Below are 15480 nucleotides of genomic sequence, written 5' to 3'. Positions count from 1 at the left end.
CAAAGCTCCACTTCTCGCGCTTTTTCGGAGGCCGGGACGTCGGCCGGTAGCTGACTGGAGTGTGTTCGCGACCGAGCAACGGTTATTGGAGGCGTAGAAACCTGCAGGTTGAGGCTGCGGGTCCTGTTGGCCGGAGGGCCCAGAAGGGGAAGGCAGGTTTGTCCCTAGTTCCCAAACTGCCCCAGCCCCTGGGTCAGGGACAGGTCGTTGGAAGAGAACACAGCCCTGACTGGACGGCCCAGGAGGCGCCACAGTAGGCGCCCCCGGACTCCGGCTGAGGTCTTTGGGTGGGGTGTGTGCGCGTTGTAGCCGCGTGTAGACGTCGAACAGACTTCTTGCACGTCGCCGCTGCCGACCGCATTCCTGCCTGTTGGGGCCCAGTCAGAAGCTGGGCTCGGGCATCTCGGGGACCCAGAGCCCACGGTGGGGGAGGGCGTCGCCCGTTGTTGATGTTCGTGTGGTACTCAGAAGCCTAAGAGCCCTTGCGAGCCCCTCTCTGGTGCGGAGTGTGAGTTCGCTTGATATTTCTGTGCCCAGGAAAGAAAGCCAGAACCTGCCTTGCTCCCCAGAATGACTTCAAGAATATTTCCTAAAGGCCTGGATCTGTATCCGGCTTCAAGCCCAAGATGTGAAAACAAAGCAGAGGCAGCCGCTGCCTCTTGGGGTTTCCCAAGTTTTATTTCTATAAGTGACGTCTGGAAATTAATGTTTACCTCAGTGTGATTTACGTTGTTCCTAAATTGTGTTCATGCCCGTTTTCCTCCTTGGATAGTGAATGTAGGAGCAGAAATAACTTATCGAGGTTCGTATTTTGCCTTTTCATGTGGTAGGTGTTTGTTGGATTGGGATTGAAATATGTTAGGAGGCTAAACATGGAAAAAAAAACCACAACGAATTTTGTTGTAGAAGAAAACTTGTGTTCACATGTTGAAGTTATAAAGACAGCAGAAACTCGCCGTTACAATTATTCTGGGTATTGAGGCCTTTGTCTTTGGTGCTGTATAATACAGGGATCTCAAATTAATGGCCAAAGGAGGTGACCTGCCCAGTGTTCTAAGGTGAGATAGAGCGTGTTCTCACAGGGCTAGTTCAGCTGTTTTATGTTTCCTCCCCAGCCTTGTAAGCACACTGCTTTGCCCGTGTTGTAGTCCATTCCCTTCTTTGTAATTCTGGTTCAGAACTGTCTCATTGTGGGTGCTTGGTCCTGAGATACATGATGTAGACTGTGTGAGAATCCGCATATGTTTAGGAAGCCAGGTTTTAGCCACCCCAGTCCTAATCCATTCCTAACAAAGTTGGAGAAATAGATGGTAAGTTCTTATTTCAGGAAGCAAAAGATTCTGTAAAGTATTTCCCTTATTAGATTTGAAACCAGAGTGGTGTTTTTTTTAAATTTGTTTTTGTTTTTGTTTTTTTAATTTATTTTTTATTGGTGTTCAATTTACTAACATACAGGATAACCCCCAGTGCCCGTCACCCATTCACTCCCACCCCCCGCCCTCCTCCCCTTCTACCACCCCTAGTTCGTTTCCCAGAGTTAGCAGTCTTTACGTTCTGACTCCCTTTCTGATATTTCCCATACATTTCTTCTCCCTTCCCTTATATTCCCTTTCACACAAAGATAAACTCAAAATGGATGAAAGATCTAAATGTGAGACAAGATTCCATCAAAATCCTAGAGAAGAACACAGGCAACACCCTTTTTGAACTCGGCCACAGTAACTTCTTGCAAGATACATCCACGAAGGCAAAAGAAACAAAAGCAAAAATGAACTATTGGGACTTCGTCAAGATAAAAATTTTTTTTTGTAATTGGAGTTCAATTTGCCAACATATAGCATAACACCAGAGTGTTAAATCATAATTTCGGTGAATTACTAGGCTGGGAACTTGATTTTTTGTTGATACCATAGGAGTTACAAATTTCTTTCTTTGAAGGTTTTGTCAGCTTCATTTGTAAATTTGGATTGCTAAAGAAAAGTTTCAGATTTTGGTATTGAAGAAAATGAAGAGAAACCCAAGTGAAAGTTCAACTCGAAGTACAGCAGGTATTCATTTTATTCAATAATATTTATTACATTTTTATTTTAGTTTTTCTATATATTTTTTAAAAATTTTTATTTATGATAGTCACAGAGAGAGAAAGAGAGAGAGGGAGAGACATAGGCCGAGGGAGAAGCAGGCTCCATGCACCGGGAGCCTGATGTGGGATTCGATCCCAGGTCTCCAGGATCGCGCCCTGGGCCAAAGGCAGGCGCCAAACGCTGCGCCACCCAGGGATCCCTCTATATTTTTATATACCATGTAAACCTTGTGTAGTTTATAGATGGAACATTTTGGAAGGAACCTTTTAAAAAGTTTGAACATACAGTCTAGCCTCTTTACTTTAGAGGTCCAAAGAACTAAAATAACTTAGACAAAACCTGTAGTGATAGAGGTGGGAGTAAAATGAAATATTCCTGGGTTTACCCTAGTATTCTTTCTAGAAACCCTATGTACTTGAGTTGTTTTTCACTTTTAAGCTGAAAACAAAGAAATAGATTTATTTCTATTTGTATTTGCGACTTATTTAAAATATTTCCAGAAGCATTTCTGTCTCCCTAACAACTTACCCTGCCATTTCTGCTTACCCAATTTATTAGTTAGTAGAATGAAGAGAACCAGGGGACTGATGATAATGCACAGTGAAGACAGGAATAGCTATTATTTATGGTGGCTGTATTGTATTCTATCCATTTAATTATATGTACTAATTTATTTAATCCTCACATCAGTCCTCTGAGATAGATATTACTATTATCATCCCTGTTTCCTGGATGAGAAACTGAGGCACAGGGAGGTTAAATAAGTAAATTATGAAGTGGCAGGGCCAGCATTTGAACCTGGGAATCTGGCTCTAGCATCCATGCTCTTAATCACCAGATTAGCCTGCTTCTCTGTTATGTCATATTAGCACAATGACTTAAGGAAATTGCCCAAGTTTATAGTTTGAAGTTGTGATTCAAACCCAGGCAGTTTGATTTCAGAGCTCACATAATTTTCCCAGCCTTTTTATCAGACAGTTATCACAGAGTCTTTATTTTCCCATAGTACACGTTGATGGACCAACTAGAGTATGATTGAGTGGCAAGATCTCTGAACTGAGATTTAGGAAGCTTGGGTCCTATCTAGGCACCACGCAAGCTATTCGGACCCCTTTTTTTGGTCTGAGATCCCTTCTTTTGCTTGACCTGAGATCTCAGGCCTCCCATCTGGAGGGCCTGGAAGTAATATTTATTTATGCTCATGTGGAGTGAGTATTACCACTTGAAGCATTCTCAAAATGATCCACAGAAAATATGCATTACAGATACCTGGAGTGCATGCTAAAATTGCGGTTTTAGGGTTTTTTGTTGTTGTTGTTGTTTTTTGTTTTTGTTTTGTTTTGTTTTTTTGTTCATGAGAGACACACACAGAGAGAGGCAGAGACACAGGCAGAGGGAGAAGCAGGCTCCATGCAGGGAGCCCAACGTGGGACTCGATCCCGGGTCTCCAGAATCACACCCTGGGCTGAAGGCGGCACTAAACCGCTGAGCTACCTGGGTTGCCCAGAATTTTAGGTTCTAAACTAAATCTGTTGAATAAAATATATGAGAGCGAGGTCTAGGAACTGGCATATTAAGCACAACTCCATGTAAATCTTAGTCAAACTAAAGATGGAGAACCATGGCCTTAAAGGGTGTGCTCTCATAGTCCAAAGAGTGCCTAGTGTTTTAGAAAGCATGGGTTAAAAAAAATTAAAAAAAAAAAAAAAAGAAAGAAAGCATGGGTTAGAGTTTGGTTCTCCTTCACCTCTATTGTACTTGCAGGGTCCCCTCCAGTTGACATGGTAATAAGCAAGCGCAGAAGAAAAATAAGGAAAACAAAAAGTGGATTTGGAAAGGGTTGAGGCGTGAGGAAGGAAATGGGAATTACTTCCAAACAAGAGAAATTAAACCAGTGTTAATGTAGAACAGGAAAGGAGTTGTTACAGAGACAAATGAGGTTATTTGGGACCTTAAAAAGAATGTAAAGACCAATTCAAAGATGTAGAAATAAATCTGTAATAAATATAAAATAACACATAGAAGTAGACAAAGTAGTTGTTATACTCAGTTATCCTATAACTAGACCTGATTATTTGCCTATTTTGTACTAATTTATTGGTACATTGAATTTAGGCTGTTTGCCTGTACCATTGTTCAATCAGAAGAAGAGGAATAGACAGCCATTAACTTCCAATCCACTTACAAATGATCCAAGTGTCAGTACTGCTTCCGACAGTTATGATTTCCCTCCTCTACCACCAGGTAAGAAAATAAGGTGAAAATTTTCAGAAAATAAGAATTAGGAATGTAGAAAATTACCATTTTTATTTTATTATAATGGAAATAGAAAGTTTATTTTTTTTCTTCTTTCCTCTATCCAAATATAGGGATTACTTGGCTCTTTCTGAACATTCCAGTACAGTAGTTTGAGTTTCCTTGTCTACAAGGGTGGCTTCGCATTTAAATGGAGTATCTTAGATCTGGAGACTTTGTTCTAATGAAGTTGTAGCTCACATTGTAAAGATTTGTTTTTTCTTTTCCAAGTTATATGGATATTGTGGCTTAGGCATGTGGTGATAAAGAATGGGGACACTCGGGTTATCTCAGGAATTGGGATATGGGTGCATGTGAGCACAGGAAAAATGAGAGAAAATTTAGACCTTAGGAAGGATAGAAACCTGAAATTTTTACTGCTTGGCCTTTTTCTCTTCTGATAACATTTTTGCCTTTCTTCATTTGTTGCTTCATTTCTCTCATCGAGTTGGCTTCCTTATAACTTCAACTAGCCCATGTCCTTGCTGGGAGTCAACATAGCCTTTGAGTTCTAGTTCTCAGAGTCCACTGTTGATTGCCTTCTATATCTTTTGATTAAATTCTAGAGATAGCTTTGGTTCAGTTAAGGTCATTAAAATTCTAGTTTAGCTTTATTATTAGGCCTCTCATCTCTGCAACAATTAGCTGTGGTGGTGGGTGCTGAGAGGTCTTAATATCTGCTGACCTTTTATTTCTATTCAGAACAAGGCATGGACAGGCAGGCTTTCTGAAATATACTTAATATATGCTGGTTATATACATTTATAGGTTTTTGAACATACTTTAAAAATCTTTCATAGGATCTTTTGCAACTAGAATTTTAAAATCAATCTCTCTCTATATATTATATGTTATATTTTTATATATACTTAACAAATACGTATTTGATATGTATTTGATATATATGTTAATAAAATATATATATATTTGAGATATATATATGTTAATTCCATCCAGCATGCAACCATAGGCCTTAGTCTGCTTGTAAAGCTATGATTCTTTTCTTTTCTTCTACATTTGAGGAATTCATAGTAGGAATTTTATATTATTTTCATTTTTATGGATAAAAGATTATTTTCATTTTTATGGATAAAACATAAAAATTCACATGGATATGCATAAATGGGCATTTATCTAGTTATCCTATGCCATCTAAAAAATTCTCTGACATTTAAAATGTTTTTGTGAATAGCATGAATGTTGTCCTAGAAAAATAACATTTGAAGCTACTCAATAGGGAAATGTTCATCCTCCTGAAGTACTGAACTGTCCAAGTTCTGAGCAGGATTACTATCTGTCAGAGATGTAATGAGAGTCTTACATTGGGTAAGAGATAAGGCTAGATCAGTGTTTTTCAAGTTTTATCTTGATCCATTAGTCTGGTCAGGAAACATTTATGTCTGTAATAGATATGGTCTCTGCCTTCAAAAAACTTACTAATATATGGCTCTGCTTCTTTAAAGAAAGAAATAGAAGAGAATAGAAAATACAGAGTGCATCACACACAGAGTGCATCACACATCACTCCTTTGTATACACGCACGCGCGCGCATATGTGCTGGGCTATGATGTATTTTTTTATGAATTATTTTTTGCCGTGGGTTGGGGTCAAAAAAATTTAAGAAACATTGATTACAATGAATTTATACTACAAAGTACAAGATACTGCACTAGAATTGATCGTGGAAAAGATACAAACTATTAATTTTGCTTAAAATACAATGGGGAAGAAAGACACCTATAAAAATTAATAAGGTAGGTTGTGACAGATTCCACAACAAAGTACTGTTGAACACATCCATATTTTCAAGACCTTTTCTTCAAACTTTTAGTTTCCCACCAATTAAATACGTATGAATTAATTATTTTTTTAAAAGGCTACCTATCTTACTTTTTATCTTTGTTACTTGTATCTTTTGAGATTGGGCCTGGGAAGCTGTGAATCCAGAGTTGCCTCCTTTAATGAAAACAATGAACACAGGGTAGGTGGAAAAATATGTACCAGTGACTCTATGTATCTGTTACTGACTGATGTTATTCTTCAGTGTATATTTTACATTTCTTAGTTTGGAAACAAACTATTAATATTTAATAAGACATGTTTCTTTGAAAGGGTAATACCACATTCAGTTTCTCATCCTCTGAGAAGTCAAGATTCTGTGTCTAAGTCTATTCAATCAAATACTGAAAGAAGCAAAAGTCATTGGAGGTGAGTTTACTTAAGATTTCTTTTTTCGATACTTTCTCCTTCCCCACCTTTTATCTCCTTCATTCCCTCTCCTCCTTCTCTTCTTCCTTTCTCAGACAAAATTACATTTAGGAAGTTTTTATACTTAATAGTAACTAGCCATAGCAGTATAAGCTATGTTTTTATAAAAGAATTTTAAAAATGGTATATAAAACTTTAAAAATAGGTAATTTGTCAGTATGTTTCCAAAGAATTCTTCATATTATAATGAAATTTCTGCCAATATTTATCACCCTGCTATGAATCATTAATAATATAATTGATAATAGGTGAAGAGTCAGGAATAATTGTCTTTTAGTGTTGGATATACTCAGAAATTGACAACCAAATAGAATAGTCAATTTTACCCTAGTAAGACAGTCAGCTCCATGGTAAACAGAACAGAATAAGAAAGAAAGATGATCAAAATGCATATGCATAAACAATGGCAGGTACACAGGAAATGAAGAGGACCATCTTCTGGATCATTGCCATAAGGATCTAAGTTTAATCCTTAAATATTAAAAATAGATAGGAAAAGGATATGGATTATTGGTTAGGTTGGATTTTAGTATTGAGTAACTACTAACTACTGAAGGAACTAATTTTGCGAACAAAATATTGGAAAAACAACATCAAATATATATCATGTTTCAGTCTTGTTTAGTGCTTTTGATACGTTATTTTAATAATCCTTACAGCAATCCTGTAAAGTTAATATTATCTTCACTTTTATTAGAGATACCATATTTTTTAAAGGGGAGAAACTTTTAATGGTTAATAAATACATCAAAACAGTTTGTATTTTTTAAAATTAGTTTTGATCACGCTAATTTCCTCAGAACCAATTAGTTACTTTCTTTAGGACCAGGGCTTATTAACTAGGCCATTCAGTGATTTGAGATGGTCCTTGGAGGCACAGTTTCAGCTGCAGGTACTACAAGAAAATCCATTTTTGACTGGCATTAGAGAGTTAGGCAACAGATTGTAATCTGGACAGACAGTATCAGATATTCCACTTTGAAATAATAGATAATCTACTAGACAGTTGGAATATAACAACAGAAATCCAGGAGCAACTTTCTAAAAGTAGAAAACCCAACTAGGCAGCTGGTTATCTGCTGAAGCTCTTTTAACTCGTTCTGTGCTTAGGTTTAGAACCTGTGCTTTACCTTCATATCCATGTAGCCCCAATAAGAGTTTGTTCTTGGGGGATCTCATTGGATGCCTAGATCCAAGGAGAAGGATCCAAGGGAAACACTATTCTGCCCTGCTCAGAAGCCACTACAACTTAAGCACCTTTCATGGTCTGGTTGGGATGTTGAGGACCTGGCTGAGCTGAATTGGCTGCTGAAACAGCCAGATGTTCTGTGTGCTCACCCAGGAAGAACAAAGGACTGTAGTTCTTCCAGGACTTGTCCCCACGCCAGGACCACCTCCTAGACAAAAATGTGGAGGAACTTGTAGATGTGCTGTTTACCAATGAGTTGTAAAGCGGAAAGAAACTTTACTAAACTGATAAGAAATGTAATTTTCATAGCTATAAAAGAGGAAAGGTAAATTTTGGTTTCTGTTCTTTCTATTGAAAATAAAATTGTCATGTGAAGAGGTTATCAATGTAGGAAGAATTTTTATAGAGGTGTATCAGGCAGTTAATTAATAAAAATACTAGTAGTATTTTTCCTGGATATTGTGATGTTTGTGATATCCATCAACTTTTAAAAGTTTGAAATTATTTGTGATTTCTTTTCTCATTATTTTCATACCTAATTTTGCACCTAATTAAGAAGGCCACATTTTACATGCTTCAGGCCCCATACAGTCTGGACTTGTGCCTGGTAGCTAGGGAACCTGGACCTTTCTTTGGATTATTTTCTTTAACAAGGGATGAGTTGTATTATTTGCCCCCTTGTGATACTGGTGATATTTTTCAGGAAAATTATTCAGAAATAAGAATTTGTGACCTGGACTAGTTTCTCCCTGTGGAACTCTTAACTAATCTGCTTAGAGATTATACTTCTGATTTTGGCCTTATTAACTTCATGTTCTCATCACCTAATGTAACTCACTTAGATTAATGTAGCTGCTAAAATGTTGCAACAGATTCATAAGTCAGGCTTTAAAGCTATATAGTAAAAGTACAAAATTTCTAATCAAATGTTATCTACACTGTCTATATTTATTCTCCTTATGATTTGTTTTGTTTTCATTTTTTAAAATATTTAAATTCAATTTGTTGACATACAGTATAACACCCAGTGTCTCCTTGTGACTTAAAATCACCTTTAAGCCATAGTTTAGCTTATTAAAATTTTACTTTGTAGAAAATTTTAAAATAAACATATAAGGAAGTAGGCAGATATCCTTAGACTCCTACCACTCAGAGACAACCACTGTCGTATTAAAGCTTTTATGTAGTTTAAAAATATACTTTTTAGCATTGGGCTCTGAGTTGGGAGACTAGGATTCTCAGAGTTCCAGATTGATAGTAACTTGTATAACTATCAGGCAAGTTACTTCCTTCTCTCAGTTTCCTCACCCAAAAAGAGAAGTATAATGTATTGTAGGGTTGTTGTGAAAATGTATTTGGAATTTCTAACTAGTCAGTAGTTACAAAGTACTTTATAATCCACAATTTTTCACTATTAATTTTTTAAAATAAAAATATATAGAAACAAATCTAATATTAAAAACAAACTATTACAGCTTCAGAGATGGCAACAAAAAGACCAGCTGGAAAACTTGGGATAGAAATGATGTTAGGCCTCAGTGCGAAAGAACAAACTTGGTGGCAAATGATGGAATAAATTCTTGTCCAAGGAGTTGGGGAACTCAACAAGGGAAGCAGTTAAGAGTATCAGAACCTCTTAACTCATCTCACCAAAGAGAAACTGAAGTACTCAGACAAGCACATTCCTCAAAAATACCTGGCTCTACAATGGGAGGTCTAGACAAAAACAGTGCATTACAGGCAGTTAAGCCTAACTTTCAACAAAATCAGTTTAAGAAGAAAATGTTGGATGATATTCCAGAAAAAAGCACTCTCCAGGTAAACTTTTAAATATGGAATATTTACATTTAAACATATGAAATATTTAGGTAACAAAGATAAGAGCATTTAAAATCAATGTAATGGCATGTATTTCATGATAAAGACAAATATCTAGTTTCATTGGTGTATATAAATGTTTCCAGAATATTTCCTTAGAGGTTGTGAGTGGCTGGTCCTTTTCATAGTTGCTTTAGAGTGTCCTACCGGGTTCTGAATTTCACTGTTGACTGATTATGGAGATGATAAGAGTTTATCCATTACTTACAGAAATTCTCCCAGTTCTTCATATGTCAGTCTAAGTTTTTTTTTTTATATATAACAGGGGTTAGCATACTCTTTTTATAAAGGGTCAGATAGAAAATATTTTTTACTTCATGGGTCATATGGCCTTTCTTAGCTATACACTCAATTCTGCCATTGTAGCTTGAAAGCAGCCATAGACAATATATAAATGAATAGGCTTAGCTGTGTTCCAATAAAAGTTTACAAAAACAGATTAGATTTGGACTGCAGGCCACAGTTTATTTTATCTTTCCAGCTTCATATTCCATAATCTACAAATTCTCTAATAGACTAGTCATTTCAGACCCTTCACGATTCTCTGAACATGATATGCATTGTAATATGACTCTGCTTTGGTTTATATTTTTCCCTATACCTGTACTTCAGTCTTACTTCCTCCTCTCACCACTCCTTTCTTCAATTGTTCTTTGTAAATATCTTTTATATATTATGTATGCTAGTTGTTCACTACCTTCTTTCCTTGTCCCCTGGTCCAATAGATTTTTTACTCTCTGTCTTCTCTGTGCTCTGGAAAGATGAGTTGTCCTGCATAGTGCATCATCCTGAGGTCACTAGGCTAGCTCTTGTTAGGGGTCAGCCAGTGAGAGTCACTGGCAGGAAATCAGAGGGTGGAGAGGAGGTTGGGTTTTCCCATTTTCTCCCTTTTTAAATGTTATGTTGTAGGCAGTAGTTGTTCCTAAATGATATAGCCCCTCCATGAGTCCAGCTTTCACAGATGTGATTTTATTTTCTTCCCTTGTCCTTTCAGCCTAGGAATGACAGAAGTCTCTTATTGTTGTTAGGTTTGAGGGCTTAAATACCCTGTATTTGTTCTGCCCATATACCCATAAGAAGTCTTTTCAACAAGCCATTTGGAGTAAATTTTTTTTTTGCTAGAAACCTGACTAATGCAGCATATATCATAGTGGCTTTCAACCTTATGTTTCCTTGGACACAAGAATGATATGATACAGTTACCTGAGTAACAGCTGCATATTATGGCAGTAGCTCTCAATGGGAGGCATTCATGTCTTGGTTAGGAAGGGGAGGAGGAAGGAAGGTAATTGTAGTTGGAAAAAGTCCCACCAAGTGTTGTTTGATGTGCCCCCACCCTCACAAAGGAAGTGTGCTACCCCCGCAGGTTAGTACCTTAACATACTGTATTCTTAGTTCATCTTTAAAAATGCCAAACACATTCCCATCTCAGGGTCTTTAACTTTGCTATTCCCTTAGTCCTCACTTAATAACCTATTTAAAGTATTAATTCCTGTTTCTTTTTATCCTTTTACCCTGTTTTTTTATTCATAGTATATATCAATTCCCGATATTCTATTATGTATTTATTTTCTGAATCCTCCATTAGAGGGCAAAATCTATGAGATATCTTGTCTGTTTCAAGTACGGTGCTATTTCCTCATTACCCACATTTGACACGTAGTAAATGCCAGTAAGTACCTTTGGAATGAATGAGTGAATGTTTCTGGCCCCCTCTTAGGGTGTGGACACATTAGGGAAAGGAACTATGTTTTACTTACTTGAGTTTATTACAAGATTGGCACACAATGCTTTAAAAATATTTAATAAATGAATGAATGTCCATATAAATAATTCTCTTAAAAATTCAATAAATAAATGAGTGAGTGAATGTCCACACAAACAATTCTCTTCTTGATTTTCTCCAAGTATATCCTGGTTTCTCTTCCTATAAAGTGCTAATGTCTTTAATTTAGAATGTACTAAAGGATGTACTAAAATTTTCAATAGTTTTTGAAACATACTTTATACATTTTATACACAAGGACCTAGAATCTCTACGTGGAAAGTTAAAGAGTATGATGAAAAAAATGAGAAGTTTTTCTAATGCTGTTTTTATTTTTCAAAAGGGAAGCTCATTATACCAGTTAAAGCTTAAGGAAAAAGATAATTCTTTAAGAATTATATCTGCAGTTATTGAAAGCATGAAGTACTGGCGTGAACATGCACAGAAAACTGTACTTCTTTTTGAAATATTGGGTAGGTATAGTACTTCAAAAAACCTCAGTAATACTATTTGAACAATAGTTTTGAATGTCTATTGGAATACCTAGGGGAATCTTTTTTTTAATTTATTTATTTGAGAGAGAGACAGAGATAGTGAGAGAGAGCACGAGTGAGGAGGAAAGAGAGAAGGCGGACTCCACTCTGAGCAGGGAGCCCAATGTGGGGCTCAGTCCCAGGACCCTGGGATCATGACCTGAGGTGAAGGCAGATGCTTAACTGAGCCACCCACGCATTCCAGTACCTAGAGGATCTTAAAAATAACAGTTGCAAAAGGAGATTATGGTTTATTAGGATTTTCTTCACTCTGGATATGTCATTGATTTGTGTGACTTAAGATTTATTTGGTTATTTATGGTAGTAGTCTTCAAATTGATAATGTTAAAACTGGAAAGGTTGTTAGAAGGGCTCTGACTTAATGCCTGAGTTGGGGAGGGCCAGAAATATTGTTTTCCTTAGTATAAAACAGTTTCAGAAATATTGTTCCCTCTAAAGATGTTATCTTTATTATTGTATAAATAAAACTAGAAGAGTTTGGTGTAGGAATAGTTATTTAAACATCACTCTTCACTGTTAAATTTTATTTGCATTTTACCAGCACTGATTCTCCCTACCCCCATTTTAATTTTGCTTAGCTGTTCTCGATTCAGCCGTTACACCTGGTCCATATTATTCGAAGAATTTCCTTATGCGAGATGGGAAAAATACTCTGTCTTGTGTATTTTATGAAATAGTAAGTATGTCAAATATTCCTTGCAAAGCCTGTGCCAACAAAACATACAAGTGTGGGCTGTAATTCCATTGCAGTAGAAATTCTGTTAACAATTTAGTAGTACTTTCAACATTTTGTTTGGCTTCAGTTCTTACCTTAAAGTTTATTTGTTCAGTTAATATAGATAATCTGCTATATGCCAGGTACTGTGCTAGATGTAAGGGATACAAAGTGGGATATAATATAAAAAGTGCTAAATAGCTCTTCCTCTCAAGAGTTTATTATAATTTCAGAAAGAATTACATAATTGTTATACTGTGGTATGATAAATGGTATGGTAAAGGTATGTACCATGTGCTATAAATATAAAAGATAGGAAGGATGGGCAGATCAGAGAAAGATTTCGAAGAATGTAGTCTATCTTATCTTACGTATTTAAAGAGTACTAAATGAAACCAAAATTGGTTGGGGGAGGAGAGAGGTGGGAGGAATGCATTCTTAGGTGAGAGGGTGGCATATGCAAAGACATGATGTTGAGAGAAAGCATGGATTGTAGAGGAAATTGTAAGTAGTTTATAATCACCAGAGTGTGCAGGCATAGTGGTTCTGAAATTGGAGGAAGGCGAGGAGTGGGCTGGGTTATAGGAAAGACTCTTGGTGACAAGTCTGCAGGTGACCAAGGAGGCTGGGGATTTTGTAAGATTTACATACTTGTAGAAGAGTTTGGTATTAATTTTGAAAAAGCCCTTAATTCTGAAATCAGACTTGTATTCCAATTTTTACTCCACCATTTACTAGCTTTGCGGCCTTGAGTAAGCTACTAATTTCCTGAGTTGTTTTAATCTGTAAAATGGAGAGACTAATTCCTACTTTAAAAGATTATTTTGGAGATTAGATAATAAAACATAGGAATATACAGCATCTGACACATAATAAATGATCAAGAAATAGTAATTATATTATTAATTTCTATAATACCTTTAATGCTTATTTTTCTCTAGTCTATTAAGTTTTAATTTTTTTATTGAAGTATAGCATATGCCTAAAAGTATACAAATCAGAATTGTACAATTCTAAGAAGTACCTATAAAATATCCCAAAGTGAACATTCCCAAGGCTAAGAAATAGAACATTGCTGTCACCCCATTCATCCTGTGTCTCCTCTCATTCACTATGTCCTGTCTCCTACCTGAAAGCAACTACTATCATGACTTAGTATCACAAATTAATTCTATTTAGTTTTGAATCTTATATAAATACTATTATATGATACATCTTTTATGTCTTTCCCTCAACACAATGTTTGTTAGATTCATCAGTGTTGTTTTATGTAACTATAGTCCATTTATTTATATTTCCATTCACAATATTCCATTGTAAAGCAATTTAGCTTTTCATTCTACTGTTGGCAGCATTCGAGTTTCCAGATTTTTTGCTGTTATGAATAATGTTCTGTGAATATTCTTATATATGTCTCTTGTGCATATGCACACATTTCTGTTGAGCATATATGTAGGAGTAAAATCACTGCATCATAGAGCATGTATATAAACATACACAATTAGCAATTTAGCAATTACCACTACTACCTTTTATAACTAGTGATTTTTATGACATTTGGGGAAAGTAATTCCAGAATACTTTACTTTTATTCATGATTGAGAGGATTTGATGGTGCCTGGTCTTTTTCCATTTTACTGATCCCATTAAGGCATAGCACTTGTGGGTCCCAACCCCTAAGCCAGGGATGAGGGTGGGAGTGGTGACTAGAATCTCTCTTCCTTGGTAGCCTCTGATTCCATTATTTATTACTCAGTCCTAGGAGCCTGTCAAAGGTCTGCTCAGTTTCTTATACTCTCAGTTGCCTTGACTATCCTTGACAGATAACCTCAAGGGGAAACATCCCTAAGTGTCAAGTCCCATTTTGGACTCCTGTACTTTCCTAGATTGGAGCCTCTCTAATCCCTCATTGCATTGATATCTCTCTAGTATCTAGAAGAAGATTTTAAAATATTTCATCCAGCTGTTCAGACTTGGTCTGAACTACTTGGTCAGCTGTCTACTGGAAGTTGAACTCTAAGCAGTCTAATAAAGTGAATAATTCATGTACCATTACATTGGGAGTTACTCAGTCTTTTAAGAAACAACAGCCCACTAGCTTGTAAGAAGCTCTACCCAAGGGAAGATCCTTCCTCTGTGATAAGGCACCCATATATGCCTAGCTGTAATGGTCTTATCAGTGGTGGGGCCCTAAATCAGGTGAGGGAATTACAGCATTTTGGTGTGATTCATATTTAATTGGTCATATTACTAGTTTAAAAAAATGGAAATTCGGATGAAGTAAATAACTCCATTGATATTTATTTTTTTAAAAAACAGGATCGCGAACTTCCAAGACTGATTAGAGGCCGAGTTCATAGGTGTGTTGGAAACTATGACCAGAAAAAGAATATTTTCAAATGTGTTTCTGTCAGACCAGCGTCTGTTTCTGAACAAAAATCTTTCCAAGCATTTGTTAAAATTGTGGATGCTGAGATGAAGTGCTATATAATGAATGAAATTTAAATAGTGATGAAGGAAGTTTAAATAGTATAATTTAAAGCATTTTCCTCTTATTGTTTAAATGATCATCTCCATGGTTGTAGCTACTGAGGTTTTTTGTATTTCATTTATTGAATTAAAATATTTCAATCATTTTAAATGTGGAAAGAGTTTTTTTTAAATGAAAATGGTACAGTTGCTAAAATTAAACCATTTATAGATAAAAATGCTCAAAGTAATGGGAATAGGT

General features: G+C 36.2%; 1 protein-coding gene across 4 annotated transcripts; it reads left to right on the top strand.

The window, feature by feature from the left end:
- The first annotated feature begins 3 nt into the window (after positions 1-3).
- On the top strand, positions 4-15390 carry SPATA22 (spermatogenesis associated 22). 4 transcript variants are annotated; one of them, XM_025476078.3, is made up of 10 exons: positions 6-156; positions 831-1058; positions 1939-2048; positions 4200-4328; positions 6301-6361; positions 6493-6588; positions 9313-9655; positions 11824-11953; positions 12613-12710; positions 15069-15390. In XM_025476078.3, the coding sequence occupies exons 3-10, from the start codon at positions 2006-2008 to the stop codon at positions 15252-15254; spliced, it is 1086 nt and encodes a 361-aa protein (XP_025331863.1). In that variant the 5' UTR covers positions 6-156; positions 831-1058; positions 1939-2005; the 3' UTR covers positions 15255-15390. The 4 variants fall into 4 exon arrangements, with proteins under 4 accessions (XP_025331862.1, XP_025331863.1, XP_025331864.1 ...); XM_025476077.3 differs by lacking the exon at positions 831-1058 and having other exon boundaries at positions 4-156; XM_025476079.3 differs by lacking the exon at positions 831-1058 and having other exon boundaries at positions 6-152.
- Positions 15391-15480: the final 90 nt, after the last annotated feature.

The sequence above is a fragment of the Canis lupus genome, chromosome 9 (assembly GCF_003254725.2).
Source record: "Canis lupus dingo isolate Sandy chromosome 9, ASM325472v2, whole genome shotgun sequence".
In the NCBI taxonomy this organism is placed as follows: Eukaryota; Metazoa; Chordata; class Mammalia; order Carnivora; family Canidae; genus Canis; species Canis lupus.
This window is presented reverse-complemented; position numbering and strand designations above follow the sequence as displayed.